The sequence below is a fragment of the Nipponia nippon genome, unplaced genomic scaffold (genome assembly GCF_047370975.1).
Source record: "Nipponia nippon isolate SJK-2023a ecotype South Korea unplaced genomic scaffold, ASM4737097v1 scaffold_27, whole genome shotgun sequence".
Lineage (NCBI taxonomy): Eukaryota > Metazoa > Chordata > Aves > Pelecaniformes > Threskiornithidae > Nipponia > Nipponia nippon.
This window is the reverse complement of record NW_028262344.1, coordinates 1380026-1407365: the sequence shown is the minus strand read 5'-3', so window position 1 is coordinate 1407365 and position 27340 is coordinate 1380026. Positions and strand designations below refer to the sequence as shown.

General features: G+C 66.6%; 2 protein-coding genes across 3 annotated transcripts; one reads left to right on the top strand and one right to left on the bottom strand.

The window, feature by feature from the left end:
- Positions 1-204: 204 nt before the first annotated feature.
- BMP1 (bone morphogenetic protein 1) lies at positions 205-21458 on the top strand. 2 transcript variants are annotated; one of them, XM_087763044.1, is made up of 20 exons: positions 207-442; positions 9486-9599; positions 9677-9829; positions 9924-10041; positions 10987-11165; positions 11272-11377; positions 11749-11873; positions 13502-13617; positions 13907-14009; positions 14508-14624; positions 14702-14847; positions 15132-15327; positions 15404-15529; positions 15628-15788; positions 15918-16098; positions 19727-19852; positions 19936-20063; positions 20159-20372; positions 20469-20719; positions 20954-21458. In XM_087763044.1, the coding sequence occupies exons 1-20, from the start codon at positions 301-303 to the stop codon at positions 21086-21088; spliced, it is 2937 nt and encodes a 978-aa protein (XP_087619170.1). In that variant the 5' UTR covers positions 207-300; the 3' UTR covers positions 21089-21458. The 2 variants fall into 2 exon arrangements, with proteins under 2 accessions (XP_087619171.1, XP_087619170.1); XM_087763045.1 differs by lacking the exons at positions 19727-19852; positions 19936-20063; positions 20159-20372; positions 20469-20719; positions 20954-21458 and adding an exon at positions 18987-19402 and having other exon boundaries at positions 205-442.
- A 1021-nt stretch (positions 21459-22479) lies between these two features.
- On the bottom strand, positions 22480-27165 carry PHYHIP (phytanoyl-CoA 2-hydroxylase interacting protein). The gene is made up of 5 exons (XM_087762950.1): positions 26907-27165; positions 25369-25552; positions 24416-24590; positions 24091-24208; positions 22480-23937 (listed from the first exon to the last, which is right to left on the bottom strand). The coding sequence occupies exons 2-5, from the start codon at positions 25531-25533 to the stop codon at positions 23403-23405; spliced, it is 993 nt and encodes a 330-aa protein (XP_087619076.1). The 5' UTR covers positions 25534-25552; positions 26907-27165; the 3' UTR covers positions 22480-23402.
- Between the last annotated feature and the right edge of the window lie 175 nt (positions 27166-27340).

Sequence of the window (27340 nt, the reverse complement as noted above, 5' to 3'; positions counted from 1 at the left end):
GGCTGCGGGCCGGGACCCCGGCAGCAGCGCGGCCCCGCCGCCCCCCCCCCCCCGGCGCTGGCCCCGCTCCCAGCCCTGCGCCCGGGGCTGCAGGGGCCGAGCTCCGCTCTTGAACCCGCCCCCGCCAGATCTCATTTCCCTAAAAAAAAAAAAAAAAAAAAAGAGAGAGAAGAGAGAGAGAGAGGAGGGGAGAAAAAAAAAAAAGGGGGGAGCGAAGAACGGAAGGAAAGAGGGGAAGAGAGGGGAAAAAAAAAAAAAAAAGCCGCCCGCCTCCCCTGCCCGCCCGCTGCCCGCGGAGCCATGGCCGGGCTGCGGAGCTGCGGGCTGCTCCTCTGCCTGCTCCTGGCCCGGGCCATGCACTTTCCCGACTACTCCTACGTGCTAGAGGAGGAGGAGGAGGAGGACGCGGAGCCCCTGGACTACAAGGACCCCTGCAAAGCCGGTAGGACCGGGGGGATGCGCGGCGGCGGGGGGCGGGCAGGCAGACAAAGGGGAGAGCGGGGGGGGGGGCTGGTGTGAGTGTGAGTGAGTGTGAGTGAGTGTGAGTGAGTGTGCCCCGCACCTCGGGGCTCTGCCCGGGGAAAGTTGGCTCCCCCACCCCGGGCTGGCCCCGGGGCCGGGGGCTCCCCGCTGCCGGGCCGGGGGGGGGGCAGCGGCCGGCCCCGCTCGGGGATGCATCTGGTTGTACTTAGGGTGGAGAGAGGCGGGGGGGGACGGGGGGGACGACTGGCCCGGCGCCCCGTTTTCTCTCCCCAGCCTTGCCCGCACCGGCAGCTGTCAAAGGCAGCGGGCAGCCCCCAGCCCATCCCACCCCCCAACCCACCCCAGAGCCGGACCCATCCCACCCCATCCCACCCCAGACCCACGCTCTGTGCCCCGTGGCTTTCTCCTTCTTTCCCAAACCACAGCCAAAGAAAGCTTGTCCCCCCCGGGGCCGGCCGGGCTGCAGCCGTCCCGGGACACCGGGCTCAGCCCGGGAGGTGTTTGCCCCGGGCCGGGGTCCCTCTCTGCTGGATCAGGGGGTTGCTGAGCTGTTTTACAGGTTTTTGGAAGGGCTGGGAGCAGGCTGGATGCCGCGGGGAGACGGGCCCCATCTCCCAAAGCAAAATAAAGGGGATGGAAGGATGCGCTGGGGGGGGAAACTGAGGCACGGGAGGGACACCCAGGGCTCAGCGTGGCGGCGAGGGCTTGGGTCTGGCGGGTCCTGGCTGGAGGATCACGTTTCTCTTTAATGGCATTGTCTGCACTGGAAGGCGTCTGTTGATATAACTCTGTCTACATGAGGGCTTTTTCTGGCCAAAAATCCTTCCCTTCCTGCCCTCCCGGGCTGAAACAGCTAGGCTTGCAAAACTGTCCGGGCAGAGCCGGCTGGAGCCTCCGCTTCACTCCCGCTTCATCCAGCCGCACGGGAGAGCTGGGGCTTCGCCCGCTGACGAGCCGAACTAATTAGGGGTGGCTTTGCCAGTGGCCAAGGGGCCCCTCCTCGCCCCGCTCCCACACGCCTGGAGACCCCCATCGCCTCCCGGGGCCGGTGAGGCGGCTGCTCCCCCCCGCCTTACCCCGCCTGCCTTTACGAGATCCTTATGTGACTAATTTAATTACGGCAGCTCTTCCCCGGGGGCCCGGGGGGGGCGGGATCAGGCCCTGCCACGCACCGCACGAGCCGGGGATTTACCCCCGGTTGGGCTTTGCAGGACCGGGATGGCGAGGTCCAGCAGCGGGGGCTGCTCGGTGTCTGGACCCCCCCACGGCATCCCCCTGACCCATGAGGGGGCTTGTTTTTGTTTTGGGGTGGCGAGTCCCCCCCCCTCCAGGCTTCGGGCAGCGCCGGAAACAGCTGAGAACCGAGGCCTCGCCGCCGCCGCGGCTCCCGGCAAGGCCGGGAGAGGAATTTGGGTTCCTCCACCCAACTCATGCCAGAGGTATCCTGAGGCCGCCCGCCCGGGCAGGGTGGCTGCCCACAGCTCGCTGGCCACCCCGGTGATGCCACCCATCTGCACCGGTGCCAACGGGCCATCCCCGCCGCGGCAGGGGAAGAGCCGCCCGTGCCGCCGCCGCGTCTCTTCCAGGGATGCCAAAACAGGACCGCTGGGAGATCTGGCCCTTGGACCAGCCCCCGGGCAGCCAGGGTGGGAGGAATTAGCCGTGGCCCCAGTTTCCCTTCACCCGGTCAGCAGGATATCCAGGTCTCGGTGCCCGGCGGTGAGGAGGCAGCCGCTGGGTCGGATCCTGGTCGTGTCTCCGGCCGGGAAAGGCAGCCAGCATCGCTCCCACCGCCCCCCACTGCACTGGGGGAGCAGCTCGGATGGGGCTCGCTGTGTTTGCAGAGCTTGCACGAGTGCTAACCAAACATGTCGAGCCTGAGGATTTGCTCTTGGCTCATCGCAGGGGACCCGTGGGGGTTGCTGAGCAATTCGGCCACGGGAGGCGGGAGCCCCCAGGTACCCCCAGCACCCGGGGAGGGATGCAACCTACCCTGTGTGCAGCTCCATGGCCACCTTTGGGGTGCCTGGCTAAAGCGGGGGGCTGCCGTGCTTCTGCCACCCACGGTTGTGCTGTTGCCCTGCTGTCCCCGCTCGTGGGGAGGGGGACACGGGGGCGCGCAGCTCCGCAGGGTTCACGTAGCCCCCCAGGGTGGGTGCTCCGGGGGAATCTGCTTTCCCATCCCTCCGTAGGGGGCTCAGCATCTCCTGCCCGTGGGGTGATGGCAGAGCCGCGGGCCGGGGCAGCGCGGGGGGCATCGCGTGCGTGGATGGGGCTGGGGGCTGGAGCCCCCCACCCCGGGCGTACGAGCTTCCCAGCCGTGCCTGGAGCGCTCTGGCTCTGGCCGCCTGGGTTTCACCTAGATTACACTTTCCAGGCGTAGTCAGAGGAGGCTACTGGTTGCAGTCACACTTGTCAAGCTGCCCAAAAATATTTTCCAGCCGTTATATGTCACTTATTCATGCAGGGTAAAAATCCACCCGCGGAGCCGGGGCCGGCGGGAGGCCTGCAGTTCGGGGCTCGGGACGGCACAGAGACCTTGGAAATCTCAGGCCGATCCCGGGATCTGCTTTATCTTTGTGTAATCACCCGTTCGGCGCAGCGGCGTGCTCCGGCGGGGGCCGGGTGTGCGATGGCGAGGCCGGGGGGCTCGCTCGCCCGCCCGCCGTCGCTGCCCTCCCCTCCCGGCTCCTGGGAAACCCTCCGGCTGCTGATTCACGCCAGCGGGTCGTGGCGAGGGGGGAGACGGCGTTTCCTGAGGCTTTATCCGCTGCCGTGCCGGGGCTGGGAAACACATGGCCGGCGGGACGGGGCGGCCTTGGGGAGCCGCGGCCGGACCTGGGGAGAACAAAGCAGCCGGGAGGGATACGGGAAAAGGAGAGAGGGTGGCTCACGGGTGGTTTTCCCCAAAGTTTTCATAGTGGCTGTGCTGTGGGGAGTGTTTTCTGGGTGAGAACGTGCCCTCCTGGTTGCCTGTGGCTTTTCCGAGGGTCCCTGGAGGTCTCCGGCATCGTGGCGGGGAGAGAAAACAGCATCCCACTGCATCCCGCTGAGCTGCGGAGAGTGCGTGTCCCGCTTATAACCTGGCCAAGGGCTGCAGGAAGGCTGTCGGTCACCGCTGTCCCGTCTACCCAGGGGGGCTTTGCGTGGCAAACCTCCCTCCATACACGTGCAAAAGGCAATGAGAAAATCCCCCCTTCTCTCGAGCTGCAGGAGGATTTAAACAGCTCGGCCAGGGAGCTGCGAGCAAACTTTGGAAGGAGTTAATCGGTGCGTGGGGAGGGCTGGTGGGGAGAGGATTGAGCAATAAAAGCACGAGGAGGGGGGATATGTTTGCAGCCAGAGCCCTGGAGCAGAGGCACAGAGGTCTGGGAGCCCTTGGGAGCCCGTGCCCCTTGGCAGAGCCAGCATAGAGTGGCAGGGACGGGCACAGTGCCGCTGCCGGGGTCCAGTCCTGCCGGGGCGGCCGCCCCGTGCCAGGAGAGCCTGGGTTACCCCCACGTGTGCCGAGCCGGGTGTCGGGATGCCTTCCCATCCCCGTTGGGCTCCCATTCCCGATGGGCTCCGGTCCCCACGCTCGCCCCGCTGCCGCTGGGCTCCCCTCCTCGCAGGGGAATGCAACAACAAACCCCCCCGTCCCCTTGGCAGAGCAATTTGCAAATATTTTCCTTTCCAGCAGCTCTCCCTTTCACAAGTTACCGATGCCGCTGGCCCGGGCTGTGTTTTCCTCGGCGACCTGGCTTTGCAGAGGGGAGGCAGGGAGAGCCCGTTCCCCGCACACGACTCCGCAGCACTCCCCCCACTCCTTCCCGGGGGCTCTGACGTGCCTTAGGTTTGCCATCCTCCATGCCAAGCCCCGGAGGAGGCTTTTTCCTCTATTTGCTGTCACGGCAGAGGAGCAGAAGGAAAATCCTCCCCTGGAGGGATCAAACCGTCCCTCCTGTCCCTGGACGTTCATTAGCTGGAAGCTGTTTGCTGCCACGGGCCGTCTTTATTAGAGACCAGGCTCCACGGTGCTTATTTCACGCTATGCTGCAGCGTAGCCTGGCACGGAGCAGGCAAAGGGCTCGGAGCCCACATGCTGATGCCCAGGGCTGGGGAGAGGATTTGGCCGTGGATGCCCAGGGAAGCAGAGGTGGAGACGGGTGCTGCCTCCGGGCGGGATGCACCTTGCACCGCAGAGGGATGCACAGGGGAGACGGGAGGGAAATTGGGGAGAGGGATCATCCCTCCGCCTTGGACGGTGTACTTTAGCATCTCTGTCTTCCCCGGCTGCCTGGATGCTGCTTTCTGCCCGCACCCTGGGGAGAGGAGGGCAGCGCTGCCGGCAGGAGGGTGCCCGGTGCTGGTACAGCTCCGGGTCTTGCAAAGGCACCGGCTGGGACAAGGATACGCCAGCGAGGAAACAGCAGGCAGGGGGGCCCAGCTGCCTGCAGGCTGCCTGCAGGGACAGTGACCGATAGCAGAGCGGCTCTGTGCCAGGACTGGCTCTTCAGGGGGTTGCCCCTTGATGCTGACCGGCTCTGTTCCCCCGTGCCTCAGTTTCCCTACTGGTTGCAGAGGAGCTGCGATCTGGCCTGGCTCCCAGCCTGGCCGCCGAGGTTTGAATTCCTGCTTTGTGCCTGCTGCGCTCGTCGGAAGGTGCTCTGGGAAAGCAAATATTCCTCGCCCCGGCATTTACAGGCTGGCTGCTCCCTCTCTCCGGCTGCCGGCGAGGGGCACCGGGAGAGGGGCTGTGCCGCCGCCGGGGGAGAGGAGAGGGCCCAGCTCACCTCTGCTGCGTGCCTCTGTCCTGCCTCTGCTGTCCTCGGGCTCTCTGCAGGGCCACCAGCCGCTGGCGGGCTGAGGGGAGCAGGGGGAGACCTGGCACCTGGGGGGACCTCGGCAGGAGGCAGCAGCAGCGGGAGGCTGCTCCCCTCGTCCCGATGGCCCCTGGGATGCTCTGCATCCCTCCGCCTTTGCACCCACGCCTCTGTCCCAGGGCTCTCTGGGCAGGGCAGACCCCCAAGGCCAAGGTGGGGACCCCCCAGCCCCGGGTGAGTGGGGTGCCCGCTCTTCTCGCTGTGGCCCCGGCGTGTTTTGCCGTGAGCGGAGCTCGCAGCGGGTGCAGCTGGGCTGGCGTGCGGGGGCGAGGAGGCGGCGCGAGGAGCATTCCTCACATATTTAACGGCTCTGCCGAGCCAGTGGGATGCTGCCCCGGTGACTCCACGGCTTTACGACCCGGCAGCTCCGCCGAGGCCGGGATGCACCTATTAAACCGCTCTCCTCCATCCCGCCCCGGCGATGCCTCCGTCTCTGGCCAGGGCAGAGCGGCTCGCTCCCTGCCTCCTCGCGTGCTCTGAACCCTGCCCTCTGCTCCCGGATTCACACCGGGAGCAATGCTCACGGCTCAGCATCACACGAGGACTTGCAGCGGCTGGGCTGGAGCTGCTAAGCTGGTGAGGGAAGGCTGGGCTGAGCCTTTGCTCTCAGGCAGGGGATGCTGCCCGTCCTGCTGGAGCCACGGGAGCCTGTCCAGCCCCGGTGCCGCTTTGAGGGCCGGCGTGAGCCACGCAGGGATGAGGGTCCTTCCCGTCCGGCGCCATGCATGGAGACTGATTTGCCCCAGACTGACCTAGAACATGATCCCGTTCTGTTTATCTGCTGCCCTCCCCTGCCAAGGCTTCCCCACCGCTCTGTTTGCTTTTGCCTGCTCACCAGAACATCGCGTTCGCGCCCCAGCCTCTTCCCCCGGGTTATTTTTTTTTTTTTCCTGCAACACGGTTCCGGTGGAGTCCGAGGTCAGGCTCATCCTGAAATCCCGGTGATGCCGGAGAGGTCAGGCCCACGGGTACGCCCCTCCGCTGCTCGCCTTGCCCGGGAGTATGAAGGATGCTGAGCAGTTCCTGCATCCCTAGCGTGCCATGGCAGAGGGGACAGAGGGACCCCGCAGGGACAGCCACCGAGCCGTGCGTGGGCAGGAGATGCCTGTAGCATCAGGACAGGGTGCTGCAGGGGTTGGCCCGGGTCCGAATGAAAAACCTTGTTTGTCTAAAGCTTCAGCCCCGGGGGTTACGTCACCGTTCCAAGAACCCAAAAGAAAACACATAGCACAAAAAGTCAAACAACAGCAGAGGGCTGAGTTATCTCCTGGCTTCTGGGTGAGGAAGAGCTCGGTGGGATCCTCGCCGGCAGGTCCCAAACAGCTGGGTTGTTTTCTGGGTGGTGGGAGGGATGTGCATGGCCAGTGCCCGGACACTCCCCCTCTCCCCTTTCCCGCTCCCGTCCCCGTTCCCCTCTGGCCGATGGGGACGAGGATGGGGCCATCATGCCCCCGTGGCTGGTGCCTGCCCTGTGTGTCCTGCTGGCACCGCATCGTCCCCGCTGGCACTGCCGCGGCTTGGACCTTGCCCCTGGTGCCTCGACGGCCAGCGCTGGGGTGAGCAGAGGGCAGCCCCTGCGGCACAGCCCACAGCCTCCCGGGCTGGGAACGGCACGGGGGCACTGGGTCCCCTCTGGGGATGGCTGGGGAGCCGTGCCCCGTGGCCTGGGCTCTCTTGGGCACCCGAGTGGCACCATGCCCCGGCGGAGTGAGGGTGCAGGTTGCAGGGCATGGGTGCTGAGAGGTGTGACGCCTCGGTGGGTGCTGTCTGCACCCCGGTGAGCACGAAGCCGGGCTGGCACCTCCCTGCTGCAGCCCAGCCCCGCTTCCCGGTGCATTTCCCCCTGCTCCGACCTGGGCTCTGCTGAGCCTCGGCAGCTCCTCGCCACCCGCAGCAGCGAGCTGGCACCTCTCCTGCCCCCGGCACAGCACCTTCGCCCCGTGAGCCCCCCGCTTGCGGGAGGTCCCCTTCGCTTGCAGGGGGTCCCCCCCACCTTGGAGGGAGGGTGCTTGCTTGGCGAGCTGCTGCGGCACAAACCAGGAAGGGACAAGCGGCAGGAGCACGGCAGCGTCTCCGACGAGGCCCCTCAGGGAGGTTAACGGCATCTGGGGGATTTTGGTGAGCAGAGACCCCCCCAAACCACCCCATGTGTCACCGGGGCCAGGGTGCACAGGGAGCGAGTGGGAGGAGGCCACAAACAGAGCCCAAACCAACGTGGAAGTTTCTCAATCCAACGCTTTGGGCTTGTCCCCAGCGTGTCCTTACAGGGATCGCTGCCGGGACACCCCCTTGCCGCCGCTTCACGGCTCCCGTCTCCCCTCCAGGAGCAGCGAGCCACCTTCCCCCAGGGCTGGGGATTTTTGGGGGAGCTGAGCTGCCTTGCACCGCCTGGGAAACCAGCCCCACGTCCCCACGCTCGCCTGCCCGGCTCTCTCACGTATCCCAAATCCCTCACATATGGTTTCTATATCACTTGGCTCTGCCGGCGCTTGCTCGGCTGTAAGCGAGCTTACTTTCCCTTGTCTTTCCATGCAGCTCTTGGCACGGGACTCTCGTCCTTCTCCCCGGCCCTGGTCCTCCCCCGCGCTGCCCGTTCGGACACGTCTCTCCCGGCCCCGGGAAGGGTGCGGGGAGGCCAGGGCCGGCTCCTGCCTCTGCTCTGCCCTCAAATTGCAGCCTGGCCGTGCCAGCGGCAGGTCAGTGCCAGGGGAGGTGCCGGCCCCAGCTTGTTTGCTCTTCCCTTGGCTTTGCCGCAGGTCTGCTCTCCACCCCGGGGCTTCCTCGACTGGGATGCGCCCACCGGCTGGCCGGTGCCGGGGACAGCCCTGAAATGCGGCTCTTTCACCCCAAAACGCTCCACACCACCGCTGGAGAGGGGTTTGGGCTCGGTGCCATGCAAAGGCGCAGGGTCCGGTCAGGCTGGGGTGCCTGGGCTGGTCCTCTCGCCCCGTGCTGGTTGTTTTGGACTTGTCAGGGTTATCCTAATTGTCCTGCCTTGCTTTTGTAATTAGTGGCTCTTTTGGGATCCACTTGCTAATTGCTTGGAGCGCGAACTTGGCACTGCTCTCCAGCAGCCCCTGAGCTGGTCCAGCCACCCCACTCCCCACCGCTGCCATTTCCCTGCCCTTCCCCAGGGGCTGGTGAGGACGGGGGGTGCCCAGGGCCACCCCTTCACCCCAGGTGCCCACAAACCCTTCGAGAAACCCAGCTCCACCCCACGCCGGCCGCATCCAGAGCCTCTGTGCCGGCGCTGGCGCAGCAGTGCGGCATGATCTCAGCCAGCCCTTGCGCTTGGGCCACGGCGTTTCCGCAAAAGCCGGGTCCCCGAGGCTCAGCGCCGGCCAAGAGCCGAAGCCGGGAGCCGCATCCTGCAGCGTTGACTCACGGCAAGGCCGTGGTGCGCGGGAGGGCAGAGAGCAGGGCAGGAGGAAAAGGAGGAGGAAGAGGAGGAAGAAGAGGAAGGGCTGTGCAGGGTTATGTCCTCCAGCCCCATAATGCTGAAGCATCTCTGCACCCCCAGCACCGCAGGAGCCGTGGCAGAGCGGTGCTGGAGGGGCTCATGGGCCCGGCAGACGGACGGACAGACGGACGCCCCTCGGCCGGCTCCGTTCCTGCGGGCACTGGGCACAGCGGGAGCTTCCCGGGCCATATGGCTTTGCTTCGCGGTGGCAGATGACTCGGAGGTCGTTGGAGCATCCCGGGGCTGTTGGAGCTTGCACCGGGCTGGGGGTCAGGAGCCGGGCAAGAAGGGAGTCCTGAGCCCAGCGCTGGGTTTTGCAAAGTGGAAAGAAAGCAGTTTTGCAACACAAATAATAACAGAAACCCTAAAAAGTGATGGACCGGGCTTTATGCAAACCAGATGTCAGTGCGGGGCTGGCTCCAGCTGCTGGGAGAGCCAACATGGCAGCGGGCTGGGGAGCAGGGGGAGCCCGGCCGGCACCACGCTTGCTTTCCCTCCCGGCCCCCAGTTGAAGGAAAGAGGGAGGGGGAGGAAGGGCTTGCCTTCCTCTTCAGGGGCTTGCCAGGTGCGGAGGGGCTGGGGAGAGGCTGGGCACGGGGACCCCAGCCCCGATGGGCTTTGGGGTCCCCCAGCATAGGCATGGGGGGCTCACACCTTCTCCCCCCCCCCGCCCCCACCAGCTGCCTTCCTGGGAGACATCGCCCTGGATGAGGAGGACCTGCAGCTCTTCCAGGTGGACCGGGTGGTGGACCTGGCACGCCACACCATCACACGCCTGCCCACCAACTCCTCAGGTACCACCGCGGTCCCGGCCCTCCGGGATGCCTCCATCCCCGGAGGCTGCCCGCACTCACCACCCCACTCCCCGCAGGCAGCAACGCCACCAGCGCCAGCCCGCGGCCGGGCCACCAACCACGCAGCCGGGGCCGGCAGCGGGCACGGAGCCGCCGTGCTGCCACGTCCCGGCCAGAAAGAGTGTGGCCGGATGGGGTCATCCCCTATGTGATCAGCGGCAACTTCAGCGGTGAGTGCAGGCGAGCCGGGGGGGGTTGCTCCGTCCCCGATGTGCCTCAGTTTCCCCATGCTGGGCTGACGGCCCCCGCCGCCCCCTCCTGCAGGCAGCCAGCGAGCCATCTTCCGGCAGGCGATGCGGCACTGGGAGAAGCACACCTGCGTCACCTTCCTGGAGCGCAACGACGAGGACAGCTACATCGTCTTCACCTACCGCCCCTGCGGGTATGTGGCGGGGGTCCCAGGCATGCACCGGGACCACCCTGCCCCTCGGCTCTTGTATTGCAAAGAGGGAGCGTGGCAGCTTGTGGGAGTGCTAATTAGGATGCTTGGCTGATGTGCCTTGGCACCAGAATGCCCACATCGGGGTGTGCATGGTGCTAACCAGCTGGTCCAGAGCCGCTTGGTTTCGTGGAGGGCTGGGGCGCGAAGGGAACCCGTCCCTGGGGTCTGATCCCCGTGGGTGATTGCGGTACAGGAGGTCCCAGAGTTGCCGACCTGTGGCACTCGCCGCCGCGGGCTGGGGGCTGAGGTCGGTGGCATGGCACCCGCCCAGGCTTGCAGCAGGGCTGACCCCAAAGGAAACAGGGGTTTGGAAGAGATCAGCGTCTTCACGCGTCAGGGCACAGCCCCAGCCAAGCAGATGGTGGTTAGGAGGAGGCTTTCCCCTGGAATGGGCTGTGCACGATGGCAGGGGGTGCCAGTCCGCGCCCCTGCGCCGGTGCAAGCCCTGAGCCTGGATCTGGCACGCAGGGTTGGACCAGCCAAGCTGCCGGGCATGGGCGAGAGTCCATCCATGGTGCAGGACTGGGGGACGGGCACCCATGGGAGCAGCATCCTGGGGTGCTGTGCCGTGCCGTGCCATGCCATGCCGTGCCACGCCGTGCCGTGCCACGCCATGCCAGGCCGTGCCGTGCCACGCCATGCCAGGCAGCCCGGGGGCAGGAGCTGAGGTTGGAGGCACAGCTCAAGCTCCCCGCGTGGGCAGGGCGGCTGCCAGCCGAGGCAGCAGGGATGCTTCCCAGATGCTCCATGCCGAGCAGGACCAGGGGGGCTGATGCTCCTGGCCTGACTCATGTCTTTAACCAGGGAAGCACCGGGATGCCCACACTGCAGGGGCATCCCCCCGGAGAGCCGGGGCTCAGCCGGTGCCACCCACCTCCCCCCCAGGTGCTGTTCCTATGTGGGCCGCCGAGGAGGGGGACCCCAGGCCATCTCCATCGGCAAAAACTGTGACAAATTTGGCATCGTGGTGCACGAGCTGGGCCACGTCATCGGGTTTTGGCATGAGCACACGCGTCCTGACCGGGATGACCATGTCTCCATCATCCGGGAGAACATCCAGCCAGGTAGGGACCGGCCTCCCTCCTCCTCCTCCTCCTCCTCCCTGCCATGGGGTGCTGCTGAAGCCAGGTTCCCCACTGACGTTGTCCCCATCCCGCCTGCCTCTTGCAGGGCAGGAGTACAACTTCTTGAAGATGGAGCCAGAGGAGGTGGAGTCGCTGGGCGAGACGTACGATTTCGACAGCATCATGCACTACGCCAGGAACACCTTCTCCAGGTACACGGCTGGGGTGGCTCGCCCGCGCGTCCCCATCCTCCCCGCAGCCCTGGGGATGGTGGCACGGGGTCCCCAGCCCCGGAGGATGGTGGCATGTTAGCAGCTCTGCACGGGGTTAATGCACTTGGTGCAAGGCTCACAGCTCTGGCAGAGCCATGCTGCAGCCATGAAGCCCTACGGCATCCCTTTCCAGGGCAGGGACGGTGCTGTCCCCGCGGTCACCTCCGTCGGGGACACGTCCCCGCTGACTCACCGGCCTGCAGGCTTTAATTAGCCAGGCTGTTTTTAGCATCCTTCCCCCAGCAGCGAGGAGCAGCCGCAGACCCGGTGCTTTCCAGACGCTGCTCAGCCTCTCCCTGCTCTCGCCCCAGGGGCATCTTCCTCGACACCATCCTGCCCAAGTACGATGTGAACGGGGTCCGGCCTGCCATCGGCCAGCGGACACGTCTGAGCAAAGGGGACATCGCCCAGGCTCGCAAGCTCTACCGCTGCCCGGGTGAGTGCCGCTGGGACGGCTCTGCCGGGCCCTGGGCCGGGGCCGTGTGTCACTGCCGGGGGGCTGGAGCGGCCGCCGGGCTGATCAGCCTGGCGTGAGCATGCACAAGGCCGTATCTCCCGGGGAGCGACTCTGCTTTCATCCCGAGACTTGACAAAAGAAGCATCGCCCTGGCTGGATCCTGTTTCCAGTGGAAAAAACGCTCTTTGGGGTCCTCCTTGCCATCAGACCCCCTGCAAGGAGCACGCAAGTTGCCTTTCTCCATCCATGGCGCTTTTCTGGGGTGTTTGTGAGCAGAAGCTAAATGGAAGACTGCGATAAGCCACGGGGCTCTGCCCGTGTGAGCAAGGGCATCCTCAGCTGCCCTCTCCTCCGAGAAAAGAGCATCCCTCCAAGAGCATCCCCCAAAAAGCATCCTCCAAGGGCATCCTAGAGGAGCAGAGCATCCCCGGAGAGCATCCTCTGACAGCAGAGCATTCTCCAAGAGCGAAGCATCCTCAGAGCAAAGCATCCTCGGAGACCATCCTCCAAGAGCATCCTCCGAGCCGCCCCGACAGCAGGAGGGTTTTGGATGAGGCATGGCCGGGCATTACGCAGGGCTGTTACCAGCAGGATGGGAGAGCACGGTCCCATCGCAGACCACGGTTCTCCCCGGGGCTGGTGCAGAGCCAGGGATGCTCAGCACGACCGGCGCACATGTTGGCATCTCGAATGGCGCTGAGGACCGTGGCCCACGAGCAGTGGCATTGCTCCGGGCGCTGGGGAGGTTGGCACAAGTCCCCCGGCTGCAGGCACGTGCTCCGGGACTGTACCAGCAACATCTGCAAGGAGTTTGGCTCCACCGCGCTTCTGCTTAATTCCAGCAACTAATTAGCAGCCTGGAAGAGGGAAGGCTTTGTGAGGGGCCCCGGCAGCCGGCCGTGCCGCGTTCGGGGGCTGCAGGGGAGCGGGGCTGTGAGTGTGAGCAGGAAAAGTGATTAGTTTGGAGGGGAGGGAAAAGCCCCCCCCCCAAAAGCCCCTCTGCAGCCTGGCTTTCCCTTCCTTTTGTTTCCACTGTAAAGCAAGGAGGGAAAAAAGGCAGCGAGCCCAGGTTTCAAGCCGCCTTTTTTTAACGTTTCACCTTTCATCTCGCAGCCTCCCCCCGAGCGGGAGGTGGGGGGCGGCCGCCTTGGCCCCGCGACAGCCGGAGCGAAGCGCCGTGTGCCGTGGCCGCGGCATCATGTGGCTTCCAGATGGCAGCGCTGGGCCGGATCCAGCCATGGCCGTGTAAACCTGCCCAGAGCCCGGGCGGCGAGCCGGGCCCCCGCGGCGTCGCAGGGCACAGGGGGGCCATGGGACGGCTCCTGTCCCTGGGGCTTGGTGGCCGGGCAGGGGGCACGGGTGCTTACGAGGGGGTACCGGGGAGCCGGGAGCATCGCCAGCCGCTCCGATGTGGTTTGGGGCTTTTTGGGGTTGCTGCAGCAAGGCAGTGGTGGTGGGTTTTTTGCAGAGCTGTCCTCGGGGCCGGGAATGTGGGTGGTAAAAGGGCGCAAGGGGCTGGGGGCAGTGGCTGGTCTGAATCCAATGCTGCCCATCCCAATGCCGGGGGGCTTCCCAGGGGTCTGACCCCCGCTTTTCCCCCTTCGCAGCCTGTGGGGAGACGCTCCAGGACAGCCAGGGCAACTTCTCCTCCCCTGAGTTCCCCAACGGATACTCTGCCCACATGCACTGCGTCTGGAGGATCTCTGTCACCCCCGGAGAGAAGGTACCGGCCGGCAGCGCAGCACCAAAGTCACCCCATCTTCTCCCAGCCCTCCTCTCCCCCCTTGTCCCATCTTCTACCCTTTTTTCAGGGTACCCCTAACCCCAGCATCCCTCCCCCCACCCGGTGCCTCGCTGTGGTTCGGGATGCTGCTGGGCATCACCACAGAGCAGGTCCGGGTGCCATCTGGACTGCTGGCACCCGGCGTGGCTGAGCGCCGCGCTCCGGCAGACGGAGATCCCGCGGGGCATGGGGGGGGCTCACCCCACGCTCTTTCCCCCCCCAACCTTAGATCATCCTGAACTTCACCACCCTGGACCTCTACCGAAGCCGGCTGTGCTGGTACGACTACGTGGAGGTGAGAGACGGGTTCTGGAGAAAGGCCACGCTGCGAGGTAACCAACCGGGAGCTCTTAGCCTGGCCGGCTGGCACTGCCTGCCCCGCTGCCTGCCCGCTGCCCTCACCTCCTGCCCCAGGTGCAGGCAGCGGGGCGAGGGGCTCCCCTCTGCCTGTATCCCTGCCTGACGGCGATGTGCCAAAGCCCTTGGGGTGGGGGGGCTGGCCCCAGAGGGGTTATTGGGGTGAATGGGGCTCCCAGTTTGCTGGCCCACACCAGTGAAATCAGTCTGGCTGGCCAGCACATCTCTCCCCAGGGAGACACCAGTATCTCAGTCCCATCCCCACGAACTGGATGTTCCCCAAGTCCCAGTTGACCCTGCACTCTGAAATAACCAGTTTCTGTGAAACAGCCAGAAAAGCCGGAGGGAAGCAGGGGGAGAAGCAGCACTTTCCTTTTAGGATGCTGGCGGGGGGCGCAGGGGGGACCGGGACATGGTGACAAGGGAGAGGAGGGTGCCCGGCCAGCGGCAGCCCAGCACGCCTTCGTCCCCAGGCAGGTTCTGCGGGAACAAGCTGCCCGAGCCCATCATCTCCACCGACAGCCGCCTCTGGGTCGAGTTTCGGAGCAGCAGCAACTGGGTGGGCAAAGGCTTCTTCGCCGTCTACGAAGGTAGGGACGGGCAGGGAGGGGGCGCGGGGCCGGCAGCGGGGCAAGGGGGGGCTCAGGCAGCTTCCCCTCCCTTCCAGCTATCTGCGGGGGGGACGTGAAGAAGGACAACGGGCACATCCAGTCCCCCAACTACCCCGATGACTACCGGCCCAGCAAGGTGTGTGTCTGGAAGATCACCGTCTCCGAGGGCTTCCACGTGGGCTTGACCTTCCAGTCCTTTGAGGTGGGCGAGCATCCCCGCCCCCCGCCGTGCCGGTCCCTTCCCTCCCCAGCAGCATCTCCCCGACCCAATGCACCCCATGAGACAGGCTTGGGGCTGCAGAGGGGCTGTTGCTGCCTTGCCTGGCTGCCCGCATCCCCCTGCCTCCGTGCCTCAGTTTCCCCACGCAGCAGACCTTGGCTGGTGCGTGGGTCTGGGAGCGCGGGTGTAAGGAAAGGGGCAGGCAGGGTTTGGGGATGCTGGGGCCAAGACGGCGTCCCCCTCTGCTAACACCCACCCTCCCACAGATTGAGCGGCACGATAGCTGCGCCTACGACTACCTGGAGATCCGGGACGGCAGCAGCGAGTCGAGCAGCCTCATCGGGCGCTACTGCGGCTACGACAAGCCAGACGACATCAAGAGCACCTCCAACAAGCTCTGGATGAAATTCGTCTCCGACGGCTCCATCAACAAGGCGGGCTTCGCCGTCAACTTCTTCAAAGGTAGGAGATGCGCCGGGGGGGACACCGGGGGCCTGGCAGCCCTGCCTGCCCGCTCAGCCCCGCTGCCCCTGCCCAGAGGTGGACGAGTGCTCGCGTCCCAATAACGGCGGCTGCGAGCAGCGCTGCGTCAACACCCTGGGCAGCTACAAATGCGCCTGCGACCCTGGCTACGAGCTGGCCTCCGACAAGCGCCGCTGTGAGGGTGAGTGCCCCCCGCCACCCCCCACCTGCCCCGTGCGGCATCCCTAATCCCAGGGAGCCTGGGGACGTGACGGGCACTGGGTGCCTCCCACCCTGCAGCCGCCTGCGGAGGTTTCCTCACCAAGCTCAACGGCTCCATCACCAGCCCGGGGTGGCCCAAGGAGTACCCCCCCAACAAGAACTGCATCTGGCAGCTGGTGGCCCCCACCCAGTACCGCATCTCCCTGCAGTTCGACTTCTTCGAGACGGAGGGCAATGATGTGAGTCAGCCGGGGAGCGACCCCTCTCCATTGTGCCTGTCCCCCAACACTGCCGGTGGCTTGCAGGCTGGCACAGCCGTGCCACCAGCCCCGTGTCCCCCCCACACACCTTTGCCTTGCACCCCGCAGGTCTGCAAATACGACTTCGTGGAGGTGCGCAGCGGGCTGACCGCCGACTCTAAGCTGCACGGCAAGTTCTGCGGCGCCGAGAAGCCGGACGTCATCACCTCCCAGTACAACAACATGAGGATCGAGTTCAAATCCGACAACACCGTCTCCAAAAAAGGCTTCAAAGCCCATTTCTTCTCAGGTAGAGCTGCCGGCACGGGCGTCCCTCGCCCTCCCTCGCCGAGCTGACCCTCCCCGCGCCCCCAAACCGCCGCTAACGCCTGCTCTTGCCTGCGCCAGGGGTGCAGCCCCCAGTCCCAGCCCGGCGGCAGGGTGATCCTTGGGTCTCTGCCCCACAGGGTCTGAACACCCCCAGCCTCCGGCAGCCCAGCTGGCAGCATGTTTTGCTGCCTTTCAAGGCTTTTCCCCATTTTTGGGGGGCATTTGTGTCCTACTTAAGATGCTGGGGTGCTCCCGGAGGTCTCCAGATGGCCAGTGGGTGCTGGGCTCCAGCTGCATCCGCAGAGGCAGAGGGAAACGAGCTGGGGACAGGGATGTCCTCAGGCCTGGAGGGACCAGCACTGGCTGGGGGGGAGCATCTCCCCATCACCAGCCCCACGGCGGGCCGGGCGCTGCACCCCTCGGGCAGCACTACTGCGGGGAGGGCAGCCATGCCCCGCTCTGCTGCCTGCTGCCCTGCACCACCCCGCTACGCTGCACGGCCACGGGCTTCCTCCGCTTCCCGGGCAGGGCGCTCCGCACCCCGGCCAGCGCCGGGGCAGGGGGTATATCAGCATCCAGCCACCACCATGGCTCAGGTCTCCGGAGTGGTCCCTCCTCCCGAAAAACCATTACCTGCTTATCCCTGTCTGTTCTGTGGTCCTCTCTCCTCTCCCGGGCCACCCCGCCAGGAGATGGTGTCACCTTCGGCTGGGTCTGGGGGAGGGTGTAGGGATGGGGACGTGGAGTGAAACACAGCGCCGACCGCGGCCAAGCATCACCTGGGGCTGGTCCCCGGGGCTGGGGGCTGCCGCCGGGACCCTCCTGCGAGAGAGGGTCCCCCTCGGCGTGGTGCCCTGGACATCAGCCCGGCCGCGAGCGACCGACGGCACCTCCTGGACAGGCTGGGCTGGACCGGACCACCGATGCCTTGCACCTCCCGCTGCTTTTTGGCCCCGTCAAGGCTGTTTTTGAGGGGCAGCGTGGCCGCTTGGCTGCGGAGAGCCGTGGGAGCCGGCATCCCCAGGAGCCCTCAGGGTTCCCCGAGGCAGCCCGGCAGCTGGCCGGAGCGGCAGAGACCCGCGGGCTGGGGGTAGAGTATCTTTGCTTTATTTTTTTAATTAAAACCAAGGCAAGTAAGGTGGCCCAGCGGGGCCCAGCCATCAGGAGCCGGTGCCCTCCAGCAAAGCGAGACCTCGGGAAAGCCCAGCGGCCGAGCGGCAGCGGGACCGCGGGGCAGCCGGGTGAGTCTCCCCTTGCCGCGCTTCGGGCTCCTTCCCTCTCCCCTTTGCCCTCCTCCTCTTCCCACTGGGATGTGTGGCCATCCCATGGGCGCTGCCCCTATCCCAGACCACCAAACCCTCTCCTCCACCTCTCCCCGCTCAGGTCTCGGGCTTTCCCGGCAGCAGGACCACGCTGGAGGACTTGGCCACACCAGGGTCCCTCCTCTGGTTCCCCCCCCCGGGGTCGCTCCCGGCCAGCCCTGGGCAAAGCATCTCCCAAGCGGCTCCTTTTTAGCCGCGGAGGGTCTCTGCGCTCCTTCACCGCTGCTCCGGACACAGCCAGCCGCTGAGCCCTGTCCCTCGGTGCCGCGGGCAGCCTGGCCGCCCGGGCACCCATTTTTCCCCGGCGAAGACATGGCCCCTTCCTCTTCCTCCTCCTCCTCCTCGCGGGCCAGGGCGACAGGAGGCAGCAGCCGGCTCCGTCGGCTCGCGCGTAAGGATGCGTTCGCCCGGGAATTCACCACGGTGTCGGCACCCAGGTACGTTCCCCCGGCTCTCCACCGAGCCCCGGTGCACAGGGGGTCCGTAGCGGGGTGATAGGTGCAGGTGGGGGCTGCGGGGCGGTGAGCAGCCCAGAGCCATCGGATGCACGCCGGGATAACGGTGAGCGCACAGCAATGCCAGGTCGCAGCGAGCAAGCTGGTTAGAATAAAGGATTGCTAAAGACACCGACCTGGCGGGCTTCTTTCCTCTGCCAATTCTCTCCGCTCTTGTCTCGCCTGCCCAGGCTCCCTCCGTCCTGCCGGCGGGGCGATGCCACGCACGCTCCCCCGGTGCTGGAGCTGCTCTGAGCCCACCTGGCCCAGCTGAAGCCCCTTCCCATCCCCAAAAGAGCCTTTCCGCCTCGCTTCCTCTCTCAGACCTGGGAGACGTCAGGTTATAGCCTCCGGTTGAGAGGTGGCCGCGGGGCTTGGGGCTGCCCCAAGGGGCTGGGGGGGCTGGGGCAGGACCCCCCTCGCTGCTGCCGATGGCTCCAGGAGGGATGCTCTACTCCGGCATCGCCCCTTTCCCACACCAGCCAGGGCACAGGGCAAGCTTGGCACGGAGAGGGATGCTCGGGTGGCTGGTGCCCGCTTGCTGCTGGCTTCACCCCACCGCTGCCTGCTCCCCAAACCATCGCCCCATGGGGAGGGGGAGCAAGGAGGGGCGGTGGGCCATGGAGCATCTTGCCCCGGCCCCAAAGCGAGGGGTCTGGGGGGGTTGGTGAGCCCTGGGACGCCGGCGATAGGGACCTCAGGCAGGTGGTGGGCGCTGGGAGGTAAGTACAGCCAGCCTGGGAGGATGCCTTGCTCCAGGCGAGCCCAAACCCCTCCGCCACCATTCCCACACTTCCCCAACCCGGACACCCCCAGGAACCCACCCGACACCCATCCTCATCCTCCCGGAACCAGCCACACCACCTCCTCCTCCTCCTCTTCCTCCCCACCGAGCCGCTCGCCGCCGAGCCCCGGCTGCACGAGGGGCTGGCGGGGGTCCCCTCCGCTGCCTGCTTCCCCGGCTGCCGCTCTGCATGCCCCGCTGCCCCCGCCGCCCCCCGCCGCCCCCCGCTCCCCCATCGCTCCCCGCCTTTCTCCCTCTCTCTTTGCAGAGAAGAAGCAGCAGCTGCAGCCCCCGAAATCTCGCCCGCCCGGCCTGAAGTTTCGCCTGCAGAAGCGGCTGCGGGGCCCCTCCTGAGCCACGCCGTCCTCTCCATCTTTCTCAGGAACGCCGCGGCCCCGGGCACCGCGCGGGAGCACGCCGGGGCCGAGCCGAGCTGAGCCGTGCCACCGGCCCCGGCAGCCCCTTGCTTGACAGAACTGGTTGTTGACCTTATTTTTAATTTTTTTAAATTTTTTTTTTTTTTTGGTTTTAAGCATCCCCCTCGCCCCATCCCCGTTGTTTTTGTCATTGACCAGCTGACCTTGGTTTTGTTTTTTTTTTTTTTTCCTCGATTTTTACTGTGTCTGTGACATTTCCCTATCGATGAGTAAAGAGGGACTCCCGCGTCCTGGTCTTTCTTGTGCATCTTTGGTTGTCACTGTGTGTTTTTCTGCCTTCCCCGTCCGTACTGTAAGCAGGTAATGGTTGTGCCCATGGGTGAGCCCAGGGAGAGGAGGACCCATCCCGTTCACCCGCGGGGGCTGCCCCGGCTCGGGCAAGGGACGGCGGATCTGCTTGCTGCTGGCCGTAGGCGCTTGCTTGGCTGGTCGCTCCCCGGAGGGCAGCGGCGTGGGGCTGGGGACCAGTACACACCAGGCAGGGCTGTGCTGTGCCGGGATGCCGCGCCGGGATGCCGGCCGCCGGGCTTTTCCACCCCGCTCAGCCGCGGTCCCTCTGCTCTCTCGGCAGACAAGGACGAGTGCTCCAAGAACAACGGGGGCTGCCAGCACGAGTGCCTCAACTCCTTCGGCAGCTACGAGTGCCAGTGCCGCAGTGGCTTCGTGCTGCACGACAACAAGCACGACTGCAAGGAAGGTGGGTCCGCGCCCCAAAACCCCCCCGCATCCCCGGCAGGACCCCCCCACCCTTGCACCCGTGACCCGCCGCTGTCTCCGCAGCCGGCTGTGACCATAAGGTGACATCGATCTCGGGGACCATCACCAGCCCCAACTGGCCCGATAAATACCCCAGCAAGAAGGAGTGCACCTGGGCCATCACCACCACGCCAGGGCACCGCGTCAAGCTGGTAGGGATGGGGGGGACCGTGGGGGGTGGGCAGCACCGGGGGTCCCCTCCGCCGAGCCTCGCTGAGCGCCGGTGGCTCGGCCATCACCTCCGCAGACCTTCTCGGAGCTGGACGTGGAGGCGCAGCAGGAATGCGCCTACGACCACCTGGAGATCTACGACGGCAAGGATGCCAAAGCCCCGGCGCTCGGCCGCTTCTGTGGAGCCAAAGAGCCCGAGCCCCTCATCTCCTCCGGCAACAAGATGTTCCTCAAGTTCGTCTCTGATAACTCCGTCCAGAAGAAGGGCTTCGAGGCCACCCACACCACAGGTACCACCATGGGGCTGGGGAAACCTCCTGGTTAGGGGCTAGGGGGAGACTGTGGACCCTCCTAACCCCCCCTCCCGCTGTCGGCTTCCCCCGCAGTGTGCGGGGGCCAGGTACGCGCCGAGGTGAAGACCAAGGACTTGTATTCACATGCGCAATTTGGGGATAACAACTACCCGGGGGGCTCGGACTGCGAGTGGGTGATCATGGCCGAGGAGGGCTACGGCGTGGAGCTCATCTTCCAGACCTTTGAGATCGAGGAGGAAGCCGACTGCGGCTACGACTACATGGAGCTCTTCGATGGCTACGACGGGACGGCCCCGCGCCTCGGCCGCTTCTGCGGGTCCGGGGTGAGCTGGGGATGGGGGGAGTGATGGGGCTGGGAGGGGAGAGGTGCGAGGCTGCGGAGGCGATGGGCGAAGCTGCGCCAAGCCGGTGCAGAGAAATCCCTGGGGGGAATTGGGGTTGTACGTGGGGGTGCAACGATTTTGCCCCCTCCCCGTCGCAAATCCCCCTCCCTCGCCACGCTCGCGCATCCCGGGGATGCCCGTGGTCCTGAGCACCCCTCTCCCTCACCCCGGCAGCCCCCGGAGGAGGTCTACTCAGCCGGAGATTCGGTGATGATCCACTTCCACTCAGACGACACCATCAACAAGAAGGGTTTCCACCTTCGCTACACCAGCACCAAGTTCCAGGACACGCTGCACACGAGGAAATGAGGGCCGGGGGTCCCGGCCCCCGCCGCGGGCAGGGGAGGAGGAGGAGGAGGGCAGGGAGGAAGGCGGGGGGGAGCGCAGCCCCGCACAGACTGCACGGAGGAGCACACAGCCAACCTCAGCACTCAGACACGCTCGCACGGGGCCCCGGGGCTCGGGCGCTCGCGGGCACAAGGGCGGAGGGGGGGTCCCCTCTGCCAGCAGCTGCCCCTCCCGGCGCTGGGGGGCCCGAGCGGGACCCGCTCCCCTTCCTCGCCCCGGCCGAGCCGGCCGCAGCTATCTGAATGTACAAACCAGTAACCGGGAAGAGCCCAACACACAGAAGGTGCTGTCTCTCTCTTGTACCGATGAAATAAATACCCTTGTACTTGGAGAGGGGCAGCCCCAGCCTCTTTGCTTCCACCCCAGCCTCCCCCGAGGAAAATGGCATCCGAAACTGGGGCTGGAACCGGGGGGAGAGCACCCAGCACCCTGCAGCAGACCCCCATCCTCAGGGCTCCCCGAGTTGCAGCTGAAGGAGCGGAGCAATCAGCTAATTGCAATCTGCTGCTGCCCTGATGAGGGAGCGGCTGGACCATCTTCCCAGAGGCAGGCGGCATGGCTCAGCGGTGGGTCCCATGGCTCAGCGGTGGGTCCCTCACTGGGTGCTGGGTGTCTGCAGGTAGGTGCTCACCCCACACCTTTTCTTTGCACCCTGTCTCAACCAGGAGAGCATCCCAGTCGAGCCGGCGAACGGCCCCGTAGCAAGTCACCTCCCCTGGTGCGGGGCAGATGGGTGCCACGTGCTCCAGCCACCGCTTGCTGCAGCCACCGCGTGCTCCAGCCGCGTCCCCGCGCCGCGCCGTCCGCCCGCGCCCGCTGCGAGCCGGCGGCAGATGGCTGGTGGGCTGCGGCACGGGCCCCCGCGCCCGCCTCGCACTCCCTCGTGCCTCGGCGCCGCTCGGGGACGCAGCTTTCTGTCCCCTCCTTCATCCCCTGGGTTTGCTGCTGGTGGCCTTGATGGGGCAACGGGGATGCTCCTCACCCCGTTTGCAGCTGGGGGATGCTGGGGACTTGGAAGGGTGTCAGTGTGGAAAGCGCTGCCTGGGCAGGGGCTGGGATGCCCTGGAGTGGGCAGTGCCCAGATGGGACGGTGATGGGCACCAAGGCTTTTCATCCAGAAGGGTTTGCAGCCCCAGTGATGGGTGAGGAGGTGCCGAACACAGGCTTTGGTGGTTGTCCCGGGGTTGGCAAAGGCAGCAGGGTGCCCGTGACTGTGCCCTTGCTGCCGCAGCATCCCTCTGTGCCACCCTGTTCCCCCCCCAGCCCTGTCCCTCCGCCTCCCTGAGCCGGACCGGGGTCTGGAGCCGCTTCCCCGGTTCCCGGCGGGGGACAGAGGCGCATGACACGGCCGGTGGCGACCGCACAGAGTTTATTGATACACCGCCAGCACAGCACAGGGATGCTCGGGGATGGGGAGGTTGTTCTCTTCTACCGTTACAGCGTGCATCGGATACACAGAGACGGGGAGCGGGCAGCCCGCGGGGGCCGGCACGCAAGCGCCATGCTGCCGACGGCTCATGCGGGGGGCGGCGGAGTGGGGGGACGGGGTTTGGGGAGAGGGGGTTCAGCTCCGCTCCCCTGCCCCGACTCCTCCGGCTGCCTCCTGGGGCCGGGGATTCGGGCGGCACAGCAACGGCTAGAGCAGACAGCGAACACGGAACAGCGCTGCATGACACGGGGGGGACGTCGCGGCGTCCCCCGCACCACTGCGGACACGCGCACCACGGCTGCAGCCCCGAGGCGGCACCGGTGGGAACAGGGGTCCCTGCCCGAGCACCCCTCCATCCCCGGGAGCAGTTCAAAACCGGGGGGGGTGCTTCCAGTCTTTCCGCCGAACCCCTTGGGGTGGCCGGGGAGCCCCAGCCCCGGTTGGCAGGGCCGGGGCTCCCCAGGAGCTGTGCCGCCGGCGGGGGTCGAGCCCTGGTGCAGGGGACCGGGGGGGATGCAGGGGACGCCGGAGGGGAAGGGGGTCCCGCAGCGGCTGCGCGGCGGAGGGCAGAGCGCGGGGCTCACGCCAGCGAGGATGATGCTGGTCGGCCAGTCCAGGAGATGAAGGCTTCCTCCCTCGGGGCACAGAGCGGCATGGGGTCTGCCTCCATGCTGGGCGAGCATCCCGCCGGCTCCTTCTCCGAGCGGGCAGGGACACAGGCAACGCCGCTATTTACATCGGCCGGGTCCCCCGCACCCATCCGGGTCCTCCACCCAGCAGCGTCCGTGGGAGAAGCCCCCGCGGCAGGCACCCGTCCCCCTCCCCGGCCCTGCCCACGTCCCACCCTTAACGCCCCACGCTGATGTTGCACGTCTTGCAGCTGGGGTCCTTTTTGGCGTTGGCAGTGGAGAGGCTCATCAGCTGGTGCCCGCTGATCTCCCCCAGCACGCCGAGGCTGAGGTCCACCGGCTCGGTGTATATGACCTCCAGGATGCTGTCCTGGGCATGGCGGTACACCAGCTCGCCCTCCTCCACGCAGCACGTCAGGAACTTGTTGGAGGAAATGTCCAGTTGGGGTAGACGCTCCCGGCAGAAGAGATCCCCCGAGGAACCCTTGGGTGCCAGGACCAGGACGACGTAGTGGTAGGCGGTGTACATGCAGTAGAAGTCCGCGAAGTAGAGGTTGGTGTTGGGGTTGAAGAGACGCTGAGCCGGGATCTGGAAACGGTAACGACCGTAGGGCGAATCCTGGGGGGGCTGCCCGGTGTTGAATTCGGTGTTGCAGCTGAAGAAGATGCCGTGCAGCATGCCGCTGGTGGGCGAGCCGTGGCTGCCGCTGTTGTCCTTCAGCGACGGCTTCATCACGTTCCCGCAGTGCATCCTGCGCGCGGGGACCGGGGTGAGGAGGAGGAGGAGGAGGAGGAGGAGGAGGAGGAGGAGGGACACACGCACACGCACGCAGAGGCAGGGTCAGGGGACACGGCCCCGGCGAGGACCGGGTGGCACTGGGGCGGGGGAATGGGGACGGGGGTACCTGACGTGCTGGAAATATTCCTTGTGCTGGTTGCGGTAGAAGACGGAGAAGCGCAGCATGCGGCCGGCGATCAGCTCGGCTTTCTCCTGCAGCTGGGCCAGGTGCTCCTTGGCGTAGTCTGGGGACGGGGACGGGGACATCAGGGTGTCTCCATCCCTGCTGGGAGCCCATCCCTGCCCGCAGCTCCCGTTCCCCACACCTCCCGCCTCCCACTCATCAGCTGCCGCTCCAACCGGCCCGGCTTGTGCAAGCTCACGGCATCGCCCCCGTTCTCCCGGCTCCCGGGCCCCGGCACCGCCGGCTCGGCCACCCCCACCATGCTCACCCCCGGTGCAAAACTCCACCGTCTCGCTCCAGCCGGACACCAGGTACTCGCCGTCGCTTTGCTTCACGGCCGTCTGCACCGCCACGCTGTACTCGGTGCGGGGGCTCAGGAACCAGTGTCCCCGCACCGTCATGGGCAGCGGCACCGCCTTGGCCACCAGTTTGGTGGGGACGTCCTGCACCAAGGGGCGAGGGTCAGGCAGGGTGGCATCCCCGCTTCCCGCATCCCTGCCCACCCCTGCCTGACGCCGAGGGGATGCTGCCCGGTACCGCACGCTGCAAAATATCCGCGCCGGTGCCTCTGCTGGGGTTTGCCCGCTACCGAGACACCCCTAAAGCAGCGTGCTGCCATATCTCCTGCTGTCCCCCCCTGGCTCCGGCCCCGTCATCGCTCCCACCTCCCCAGCTGCCTGCGCTGGCCCCCAACACCTCCCAGCAAAGCCGCTGCTGGGACAGGGATGAGGGGTCCCTCCCCGGGGGGTCTCGGGGACCCCCCCGCTCCCGGTGGCATCTCGCGGTGTCAATAGGCCACCGAGCAGCACCGCAGTGCAGAGCCGTTTCTGTGGCAACGGCGGATGCTGAAGTCGGGAGATACGGGGGGGGGGGAAAATCCCACCCCCCACCCCCCCCTTATTATTGGGGAGGAGAAAAAAAAAATAATGTTAAACATTAAATAGCATCACCCTGGCAACCGCGCTGCTAAAAACGTCCTGAATTAGTGACTCGTATTCAGGGGGAGGGGGAGAGCGAGCGATTTGCAGCTCCGCTCCCCCGCGTGGGCTCGGGGGGGGGGGTCGGTCGCACCCCGGTCCCCGTCCCGGTCCCCTCCGGCAGCCGTGTCCCGCAGGGGGATTTGTCCCCAGATCAGCGTGGGAGTGGGCTATAACCCTGTTTCCCCCCCCAAAACCCCCTCTCCTCTCCCCGGGTGGGGGTCCCGCATCCTCCCCCGCTCACCCGATGCTTGAACTTGTTGGAGTTCTTGTTCTCCTTCTTGTTGAGGTCGATGAAGTAGTGGGTGACCCTCTCCAGGTCCCCCTTCTCCATGGCCCAGGAGATGCGGAAAGAATCGCAGGTGATATTGTTGATCTCGATATTTTTGGGAGTGGAAAGCAGCTCCATGGCCGGAGGGGCTGAGCTCCTGTGGGCAGAACACGGGTGGGGGGGTGCTGAGCGTGGCGGGGGTGCCCGCTGCCCACGACGGCAGCTGCCAGGCGGGCGGTCGCCCGCGCCGGAGCCCCCACGGCGGAGCAGATGGCACCGGGGTGGAAAAGCGGCCGGCAGCCAGGAATAGGCAACGCAGGCAGGAGCAGGCAGCGGGAAGCCGGGAACAAGCCCGTTCGGGAAGCGGCTGCGCGGGGGCCCCGGCCGCTCCCGCGGGATGCCGCGGGGCCCCGGCTTGTCGCCAGCGGGTGTTTCGGGGTTTGCTCAACACCGGGTGGGGAAAGAAAAACAAGGGGAGCGGAGGGAGTGCTGGGAGAGGGGAGGGTTGCATGCAGGCAGCTGGCACTGGAAAAGCTGGATCCGCCTTTGCCCTGGCCCGCGGCCGCTCTGTGCCTCAGTTTCCCCATGGCCAGGGCTGCGCTCACCCCCTGCACCCCGGGAAGCCGCTCTGCGGGGTGGGCGGACGGGGGGGCTTTGCACCCCGGGGTGGGGGATGCACGGGCGCAGCGGATGCCGTCGGGGGCATGGGATGCATCGAGGAGGCTGGGGGGAGTGGGTGCCCCCCACCCTGCACCCCGGGCCGATGTGAGTCCTGCAGGGAGCGGCGGTGCCGTGGCGGGCACGTGTCCGAGCCGTGGCACCGCGGGGCTGCCGACGCGCCCACGCGCAGGGGCGCACGCCCACGGCGGCTCACACACGCGTGCCCACGGCCGCCCACACCGGGGCTCGTCCTCGCCCCCCCGCCCTGCTACCACTGCACGGCATCGCAAACACCACTGTGCCGGTGCAAACACCGCTCGGCACCCGTGGGCGCATCCACCCCGCGCGTGGGCACCCATCGGTACGCTCCCACGGCCACCCACATCCACGCCTGCACCCCGGCTGCGTGCGCAGAGCCAGGGGTGCCGGCGGGCAGGCGCAGCACACGCCGGCAACCCGCGGCAGGGCGCTCGCTTGCCCCCGCAGCCCTGCGGCGAGCCGCACCGCGCGCCCATCAGCCTCCCCCTGCCACCCCAGCACCGGGTGGCCACCGGACCCACCGAGCTGGGTGTCACCCCAAGCGTAACCCCCCAGCCACCCTCCGGCAGAGCAGAAGGTCACCGCTTTGGGGACGACGTGCCAGCCCGCTGCCCCATTCCCGTGCCCGGCGGTGGCACGGGGGCTCTCGCCTTGCCTCGTCCTGCGCCGGGAGCTTTGCATCCGGATCGTGATGCCCCGTGTCACCATGTCCCCGTGCACCCCGTGTCCCCCAAGCAACCCCTGCCAGGGCTCAGCCGATGCCGGTTGCAGGCTCGCGGGTGCCGGTAGCACGATGCCGGTGAGGCCCTTACCTGGCCGTGCCGGAGGGCTGCTGGGATGCGGTGGGATGCTGGTAGGGCAGCAGGAGAGGGCAAGGCAGGGCAAGGCAGGGCAGGCAGCCCCGGTGGGGCCGAGCTGAGCAGGAAGGGCAAAGGATGCCGGTGAGAAAGCGATGGTGCCGGTACCCAGCGATGCCGCGCTGCTGCCTGCGGCTGCTGCGACTGGGATCCTCCCAGCCAGCTCGGAAATAGCAAACACCCTCCAGAGGAGGGAAAAAAAATGTGGGGGAAAAAAAAAAAAAAAAAAGGGAGTGGGGGGGAAAATAATATCTAAGCAGCTCGGAGAGGGGGGGAGTGGAAAAAGAAAAAAAACCCTTCTTGTTCTGCCAATGGGGTGGCGGGTTGTGTGCGGCGTCAGGTGATGGAGGCAGCGCGGCTCCTGCCTGCTGCTGCCTGCGAGGCGAGTG